The 9,441-nt window shown below is 47.4% G+C and overlaps 1 protein-coding gene across 7 annotated transcripts in view; it reads left to right on the top strand.

The window, feature by feature from the left end:
* AGFG1 (ArfGAP with FG repeats 1) overlaps positions 1-9,441 on the top strand; it is a 90,741-nt gene that overhangs the window by 13,670 nt on the left and 67,630 nt on the right. For all 7 annotated transcript variants that reach the window (XM_019503619.1, XM_019503617.1, XM_019503618.1 and 4 more), the window contains exon 2: positions 7,500-7,593. In XM_019503619.1, coding sequence (XP_019359164.1) covers positions 7,500-7,593 — 94 coding nt within the window. The remainder of the gene's footprint in view (positions 1-7,499; positions 7,594-9,441) is intronic.

Below are 9,441 nucleotides of genomic sequence, written 5' to 3'. Positions count from 1 at the left end.
GCTGCCTGCTGGGAGCAGCCCAGGCTCTGTGGCTGGCAGCAAACAGCTGCGCCGGGCTCTGGAGCCCTGGCATCAGCTCTGTACCGGTATATGCACCTGTGCATCAGAGTGGGCGATTTGGGGGGGGGGGGGCCTGAGGGAGCACAACCCTGGTCTCTCCCCCACTCCCAGCACAGAGCTGGGGACTGGGCTCTGGAGCCTGGTGCAGCTGTTTGTAGCCAGCCTGGGCTCTGGGCAGCTGCAGCAGGCAGGCTGCAAACAGCTGTGCAGGACTCCACAGCTCCAGCATCAACTCCATGCTGGTGGCAACTGCATGGGCACCTCGGGGCAGGCTCTACTGCCCTGCTGTCTGCCCCGAGGTGCCTGTGCAGTTTCTGTCAGTATGGAGCTGTGGCCAGAGCTGATGCCTGGGCTCCGGTGCCTGGCGCAGCTGTTTAGAGCCTCCCGGTTGCAGCGGCCCCGGCTCTGGGTAGTTGCTGCCAGCCACATGGTAGCGGGGCTGGGGGTCAGCAGGGCTAGGGGTCAGGGGCTTTGGGTGAGGACCAAGGAGCACAAGCAGGGCATCCTGCCATGTACCCCCTGCCGTCATTTTGTTTTTTTGCCATGCCAGCACTCCGGCATCTTCCAAGGTAGGTATTGTGGGGGTTTTCGGCACTCCAACCAAAAACATTGCCTACCCCTGCTCTAAGTGTTTAAATGGCACATTGTTTAATTCAAGAATTATTTCTGTTTGCTTGTTTAGTTTTGTATCTTGAATACATCAGATTAATTTAAAACAAGTTGTTTGATACATGTGTACTCTGCAGTATTTTACTACTCTTTATTTAGTCTGTCTTATATATGAAATTGAAATACTTTTTTTCAGGCTGAATTGTAAGTTTGTGCAGAGTCTGGATATAGGTACTTCTGATCTACGTTGTGTATACATTTTGAGACTTCCTTCAGTCAGAGAGACTTTGCTGGTATACCGATAGTAGTAAGCACACACCTTTAAGTTACGTTATTCTTTACCCACCACCGTATAAATGCATCAGAGAATTATATTTTTATGTAACTTTATTATACATTCTGTTTCTGATATAGTGATTTTTACACCCCGTGAACAGTCTCGGTGAACAAAACCATTAGAGAATGAAATAGAATATTTGCTGGCTAGCAAAGGGAATCATATGCATAACTCTTCTTTATTTAATTAGGACTTTGCTGCTATTCAGAAACACAGGCATGATGATTGAAAGGCAGAATGGTCAAAGACCCTATTGAAAAACTTTGGTGGGGGGAAGTAGTATTGTAAGGTAAAAGAGCATGAAAAGAAATTTTGTGGTGTTCTGTGCCTTAGTGTTAACATGCAAACAAGCTTTTATATATGTTTTGTTGTTGTTCAAGTTATAAAGGCCACAACCTGAGGAATGGTTAGAAGAAATAACCAAAAATGATCTCTGACCTTATTGACTGGAGGTTTTTGTAGCAGCGGTAACTAAAAGGAAGCTAATAAATGGTGGTATAATGCAGAAGTAGAGTTCGCTATGTTAATTAGCATTTGCACATGAATGGAACTGAAGTGACTTGAGCTCTGCATGTGTACAGATAAATGTGTACCCTTGACCATTTTTACTTCATGTTGTAATGAGTGCGTTAGCCACTCAAGCATGAAATTGTCTTACCCAGCCCAACAAAATCTTAGATGTTGAAAAGGTAATAACCAAGGCCAACTGTTTTAAGTTGAAGTGAGCAATAGCTCTCTAACTTTGGTCTCCTAGGTAAATAGTGTTAAAGGCTTAATACTGTTCTATCTAGTCTTTTCCAGATACCAAATTTAATTCTTGCAACGAAGTAGAATTCTATTGCATTCCTGCAATGAAGTAGAATGATAATAGTCTGTGAATTAGACATCTGTAATTGGTCTTCCCAATGTAGGCTATAAACTGTCCTGCCTCCACAATTCTTTTTCTTCCCATTGTCTTTTTTATAAGTCTTGATGATTTTTCTGATAACATCAAATACTTTGTAAAGACGGGTTGCTTTCTTACACCAAGATATACTATACTCTCAAATGTGGGCTGCCATTAAATGACCCACTTTCTCAATAAAGTAACATGAGCATTGCTAGTTGGTAATTGAATATATAATCTCTTATGCCGGGGATTGACAACTATTTTATCCAGTCCACTTGGGGGAGCTCACCCATGTGGTAGCCAGGTGTGAGGGAGAAATGTTGGCATGGGCTGGGTTAGAAACAGATCCCCCACTCCAAAAGGTTTCTGACCCCTGCCTTATATCATACTGAAATGTCAGAAACATTTGATCTAGAATAGCCACTTTTTTTTTTTCAACCAGGGTGCTGCGAGGCACCATGCAGTATTTAACACTGTGTGGTATGCAAACACATACCTATTATTCAAAAGATGAAAAAATACAGAAATTCCAAATAAGAATCCATAGCCTCAAAAATATTCTCATTAGAAGGTGCACTGATTGTATTGGTCCATATCGTATTGGCACCGATGATGTCAATTTTCCTTTTATCGGCAATCAACTTCTTTTGGCTGATGTGGCCAGTAATGTTACTGATAAATGCCTTATGTACATGCATGCAGCCAGGAGTGCAGCGTGGGAACATGGAGAGTGGCATCTGGCCAGTAAATTGGGGTGGGGGGGGGCGTAGAGGGCACAGATCAAGGCCCTTGCAGTGAGGGAGGGAGTGGGGCTGGAGCAGGGACAGGTGCTACCCACCTGGGGTGGGGCGCAGGGCAGAGCCAGCAGCTCATACAGGCAGAAGTGGGGAGGGGCCCCCACTGCTGCAAGCAAGCAGCACTGGGGGAGGCATGTGCCCCCCAGATCTGTCCATGGGGTGAGAGCAGGCTGCTGCTATGCACTTGTGGGCTCCACTGACCTGTTTCTGGTGGCTGCACTTGGGTGGGGCAGGAGGCAGCAGCGCTGGAAGGGAGTCACTGCCGTAGCGCCCCCCACACCTGTTGCTACTGCCCACCTCACCCTGCCCAAGCACAGCCCCTGGGAAGAGCTCGGTGCAGCCTGGGAGCGTGCAGCACCATCCTGCCCTTGCCCCATGCACAGATTCAGGAGGCACATGCCCTCCATGCCTCCCCTGGGGGTTGGTGCAGTGGCAGGAGTTGCTCTCCTGCACCCTCTGGATGAGCCACCAGGCTCTGTCCTGTGCCCTGCCCTGTCCAGATTGGGCAGCCCCAGCCCTACTTCCCTCACCGCAGGGACCTCTATCTGCTCTGACCTGGATGCTGCTCTCCAAGCTGCTGGGCTGCATATCAGCAATCAGATTGGTATTGACAGATTTATGGCTGGCCAATAACTGGCCATCTGTATTGGTTCAAAAAGTCTTTATTGGTGCACCCCTAGTTCTCTGCTGTTGTGGTATCTCAGAGTTCTTTGCAAAGTTCTTTTTTGTAATCAAGCAATGAGTGAAAGCTAAGAGCTGGCACTTTCCTAGGAGTGCCTTGAGTCCTAATGAGATTTGACAACCATTGCTCTGGAATCTTAACTCTAATTTCTGTCTTGTACAGCCAGAGTACCTGACACAATGATTGTTTTGGGAAACAATGCATATTTTATTTTAATTTAGAAAGGCTTACTTAATGAAAAAGCAGAAGTTTCCAGCTCTGTCAAATTCAAATATGATTTTGCTGCTTTTCTGATTTCCTGTGTGTTGCTGCAAAGATTGTCCAGTGTTTTCACACCTCCATGCCCCCAAATATTTAGTTGGGCTCCTTTCAGTAAATGAAGCATAGCTGTTAGAGATTAGGCATTCAGGTTTGAAAACTTTATGCATGGCAAATGCCTACATATAAGCATTCCCATGGCTCTTAACTGCGAGTGATTTAGCATTACAATTATTGCTTTTATTGTACTCTCAGCTGAACTCATTGCATATTGTAGCTAAAATGTTAATCATCAATATTTTACCTAAGTCTTGAGTTATTTTCAGCAGTGACTTCAAACTTTTAAGTCCATTAATTTAGTGGTTTCTGAATACTGTACCCCTAGTTTAGTGTTCCAGTCAGTATCTGACATAATATATTTACTTTTGTTTAAATGTACTCCTCTTCTTTACATAAACTCTGTGTGTGTGTGTGTGTGTGTGTGTGTGTTATGCAACAAAGTAAATCCACCAAACAAAATAAACAGCAAGCCTATGAGAAATACCAAGTCCTGTTAAAGTAATTGCTTACATATCTAAGTATCAAAATAGTTTGTGCTTTAAGGTTCTTATCTGAGCTGACTATGCAATAAATGAAGTTCAGTAATTTAGCTTTTTTAACACTGCATAATGTCTGTAAAAATGGTCCTATCTATAATAAGTGTGCGTATGTATTTTTCTAAATCACCTAGCCTCCTTCTATTTTATGTCTTTGTAGAGTGTTTCTTCTGTAGCTCTTCCCCATTTGCAGGAAACCTTCCATTTCCCATTTCTCCCTGTTGGCAGAACACTTCTTTCTATCAGTACTTGCATATTTTGCCAAAAGAAGTTGGAGGAACTCATTTTCTATGTCAATTCAAATTTGTGGTGAAGAATCGATTACTAATATCTAAATCTCCCAGATAAGATATTTTGAAATACCAAGGAAGGTCCAAGATGTCTTTAGAATTAAAGAAAAGCCAAATTAGATTATTTCTAATTAGTGGAGTCTGAAGAGAAGTTTAATATTCCTTTGAACATTGTAATGGTTTCTCTACTGTGGTACTGTTTCCTGTGTTTGTCAGATTGTGGCTAGAAAGACAACTCTCCATACAAGAGACAAACTGAGTCCAACAAATTCTGTAAGACAAGCTCTTTTTAATCCTTTATGAACACACTTTCAGCTGGTTTCTTCTGATCTTTCTGTTCTGTTTTGGTTTTTTTTCCCCTTTGAGGGAGACTGTTGGTCTGTAAGGTCACTGATGCTTGACTTGAGGTCATTCTAGTATTTATTTTTCACATTTTATATCAGCTTGAATCGGCACTGTAACCACTAAGAAATAAGGATTGCTTATTTGTATTAATGTAAATTATTGTAAAGTGTATGAGATTGCAGTATGGTCTAAGCTAGGGGTTGGCAACCCCCGGCACGTGTTGAGCATGGCACGTGAAGCCATTTTCCTCGGCATGTGTTGGGGCCGGGGAGGCAGCAGCTGTTTGTAGCCTTGTGGCTGCAGCCAGCCCCAGATTTGGGTAGCTGCTGCCAGCTGGGAGCCCGGGCTGCTGCCAGCAGGCTGCTGGGAGCAGCCTGGGCTCCGTGGCTATCAGCAGCTACCAGGGCCATCTGCAGCCAGGAGGTTACAAACAGCTGCTGCAGTGCTGGCACCTGCTGCCTTCCTGGAGCCCAGGGCCAGGAGACAGCTGGGCTTGGGGCTGGGGTGAGGGGGCAGCAGCTGTTTTGTAGCCTCCTGGCTGCAGCCAGCCCCAGCTCTGGGTAACTGCTGATGGCCACAGAGCTTGGGCTACTCCCATGGAAGCCCTGCTGCAAGCAGCCTGGGCTCTGTGGCTATCAGCAGCTACCCAGAACCTGGGCCAGCTGCAAACATCTACTGCCTCCTGGCCCCGGCCACAGACCCGGCCCCAGGCTCCAGGGAGGCAGCACATACTGGCCGTGCTCTCTGCTGTGCTGCCTTTGCTGCTTCTGCAAAGCAGTGTTGAAACCCGGTGTGGCAGGGTACAGAAAGCTGCCTGCTCCCAGGTCACTGCTGCCCTGCCACACTTCCCCTGTGTGCACGGGAACAGTGTGGTTAGCAGTGGAGGGTTGTGCCCCTTGCTGCCCTTGCCTGCAGGGGAAGTGTAGCAGGGCAGTGGGGAGCTGGGAGCAGATAGCTTTCTGTGCATCCTGCTGTGCCCTGCTGCGCTGTGTTCCAATGGTGCTTTGCAGAAGCAGTGAGGGTAACACAGTGGGAAGCATTGCCGGTATGTGCTGCCTCCCTGGGGGCTGGGACCAGGGCTGGGGCAGAGAGGCAGCAGATGTTTGCAGCTGGCCCAGGTTCTGGGTAGCTGCTGACAGCCACAGAGCCTGGGCTGGGGGGCGTGGGCTTTGGGTAGGGGGCAAGGGTCATGAGCAGGGCTGGGGGGCAGGGGCTTTGGGTGGGGGACAAGGGGCACAAGCAGGGCATTCTGCCATACACCCCCTGCCCTCACTTTGTTTTTCTGGTACACCAGCACTCCGGCACCTTCCAAGGTAGGCATTGTGGTGTTTTTCGGCACTCTGGCCAAAAAGCATTGCCACAGTGAAGATTCAGTGTTTGGTACTTTAGCAAGTTATGGCTTGTTTGAATGCATCTTCCATACTTGCAGAAGTGTTTTAAATGATGATGATACAGGTAGCACTGGTCATCCCATCTAGTAAGGTTCCCTAACACTTCCCACTAATTAGCAACTAAAAGCAGGATCTTATAACTTTACCAAACTCCCTTACATTTCTCCTGTGTGAAGTGTTTGCTTCAGGCTGTTTGAAATAATACAAAAAGCAAAAACAAAGCAAGCCAAAAACCCTCCCAACAGGTTTGCCCAAGAAAAGTGAAGGAAGAATGGTTTTCTGAAAATAGCACTAGCGCCGCTTGCTCCAGTCCAAGGCACAGCCTAGATTTCTATACATTTTCTTCACTAAGCTCCTATGGGCTGTGCTGGGTTTGAACACTTACTTTAGCAGCAGGTAATACTTTTTTCCTGTGCTTTCAGATAATACCCTTTCTTTCCTATGCCACTACCCAGGCAGCATGGAGGAAGATGCAGCAGAGGGGGTAGTGGCAGGGGCTGGAAAAGAAACATGCAACTGGGAAGGAGGTTTAGGGTAGACTGGCTATCATGAAAGGGGGATTGAGAACCAGTGGGGAAAGTAAAAAAGAAAGGGAAGTGGGTTTGATAGAAAATGGGTTACATTTCCCCTCTCCTTCCCCGCCCCCTCCTCCCCCCTCCGACCAGGTCTCTCTACCTAGTGGAAGAGTATGTGCAGTGCCACTGAAACTGGATGCAGAGTCATCTGCAGTTGTAATGGCGGCATGGGGAGGGTGAATGGCAGGAGCAGGATGGGTAGCACGGAGCCAGCTTCCTCCTTCCCAGGGCTGCCTCACCATACAGCTTTAATCCTGGAAGCTCAGCTTTAACTCCAGAAGCCACTCACCTGGGCAGGCAGACGGGGGTCGGAGTAGGGACTCGAGTCACAACCTGGCAGCCAACACATCATGGCCCAGCCTGGTGGCTGAAAACCTCTGCTATAAAGCATGTGTCCATAAGGATGAAGCTGAAATGGGACTGCTTAACTTCTGAGTGTTTGACTTCTGATTTTCCACATTCTTTAAGTGTGTGTGTGGCATCGGATATTTAGTGTGACCATCCACAGGGTTTAGAATGAAGTAGGAGTATTTCTTCTTGGGGTCATGTCTTCAGGCTAATAAGGGTTGGTTTTAGTTGTGGTTCTGTTCAGGGAAAAATAGAAATGATACTGTATAAATGATAGATTTCCAGAGCACTGACTTAAGCATTTGCTTTACTTTTTTAATAGGAGAGGTTTAAATCCACCCCACAGAGTGAAGTCTATCTCCATGACCACATTCACACAACAGGAAATAGAATTTCTGCAGAAACACGGAAACGAAGTAAGTGCTTGTTAACTTATGGAATTTTGTTCTTGCTGGAGTCCATACTTTTATAACTATTCCAGTGAACAGTTGGACACTAAGTCCAAAATAAATTGTCATCTGAATGGGCCTTATTTAAAGAACTTTTTTTACCATAGTGAAACATTATGAAACTTAAACTATTCACTAGGGCTGCATGAAATTTCAGCAGCCACTTTACTTTGGAGGAGTTTTGGGCCATTTTGGCACCCGAAACACCAAATCTTAATCGAAACAGAAGGCTCCAAAACAAAACAAGGCATCCAAAACATTTAGGAAAACTTTGGAGTTTCGGAGCTGGGCTTGCAGGGAAACAGCTGTATGCTGCTGCCCTGATGCGCGACTCGGCAATGCGGAGCAGGCAGTCTTTCTGGCAGGGGCAGTACTGGTCCCTACCCTGAGACCTGGCTCCACAGGAGCAGAGGTCTGGGGCAGGCAGTGGTGGCGAGGAGACCCCTGGTGCAGATCTCTGCTCCCTGCAGAGCCGGGTCACATAGAAGGGACCAGCAGCCTTGCTCGCCACTCTGCGCTGCTTTCCTGCCCCACGATCCAGCTTGACAGGGATTAGAGATCTGCGCAGAGGTCTCCTTGCCTGCATGGAGGGCAGTGGTCCTCCCCCGGATGAGCCACCCACGGCCCCGTGCTGCTCCCTACTGGGGCCCTGCAGCCCCCAGTCCCAAGCTCTGCCTGGCTGGGCAGTAGGGCTGTGTGAAGCTTCCCTTGCAGCCCGTTCAAAACAGATTCAGCTGAAACTAAACAGGACAATGATCTGAAATGCTGAAATGAATTGCAGTCCTCCAAAACGGCCAAATCCGAAACCGAATCGAAACATGGCCATTTTGCACAGCCTTACTATTCACTAATATAGTGGGATCCAGATTTCTAGAACCAGAACCTTGCTTCCATGTTCAGTGTTCAGTTTGTCCCCATGCTGAAGGTCTAATTGACTCCTTGAAATATTGACTGACACCTTGTTTTGTTTTGTTTTTTAAATACTGTAACTCCTATATTGTTGGAGTGAGGCAGTATGTACTTTTCTAGTTCTGTTACAGTGAGGATACAATCTTTCTGGAAGTTATACCACAAATTAGCCTCCTGTACCCTCCCTGAGTGGCACTCTTATTCCTCTTCCTTTTTCTCGGGGTGTCAGACTTATCTGCCCCTGTGGGTCAGATACGTGGCTCAGGACCAGTCAACAGGTTGGATGAATGCTGCTGGGCCAGCCCTGAGAGCTGGATCAGGCCCATGGACACCCCCCGCATGCCAGATCTAGCACTTGCTTTGGCCAGTCTGTAACATGAGCCATACTTGATTCCTATTCTGGCCAATCGGGGACAGTGTGTCCTGGACTGGGTGGGCACTGGATCTGGCAAGGGGAGGGAGGGGGACATGGACTGTCCCACCTGCCTGTTTTGGGATATTAATTGCATGTGGCTCATAGTTCCATAGTTTGTAGAGTCAGAAGGGACCTGAGCAGATCATCAAGTCCGACCCCTGCCATGACAGGAAAGAGTACTGGGGTCAAATGACCCCAGCAACGTGACTGTCTAGCCTCCTCTTAAAGCCCACCAGGGTAGGAGCCAGCACCACTTCGCTTGGAAGTTGGTTCCAGATCCTAGCCACCCTGACAGTGAAGTAGCACCTCCCTGATGTCTAATCTGAATTTACCCTCTGCCAGCTTGTGACCGTTATTCCTAGTCACTCCTGGCAGTGCTCGGGGGAACAGGGACTCCCCCAATGCCTGCTGGTCCCCTCTGACTAGTTTGTAACAGGCCACTAGATCCCCCCCTCAGCCTTCTTTTGTGGAGGCTGAACAGGTTCAGGTCC

Source organism: Gavialis gangeticus, unplaced genomic scaffold (assembly GCF_001723915.1).
Source record: "Gavialis gangeticus isolate Ggan-Ray unplaced genomic scaffold, GavGan_comp1, whole genome shotgun sequence".
Classification (NCBI taxonomy): domain Eukaryota; kingdom Metazoa; phylum Chordata; order Crocodylia; family Gavialidae; genus Gavialis; species Gavialis gangeticus.
The sequence above is the reverse complement of the archived record's forward strand: the minus strand, read 5'-3'. Positions and strand labels throughout refer to the sequence as shown.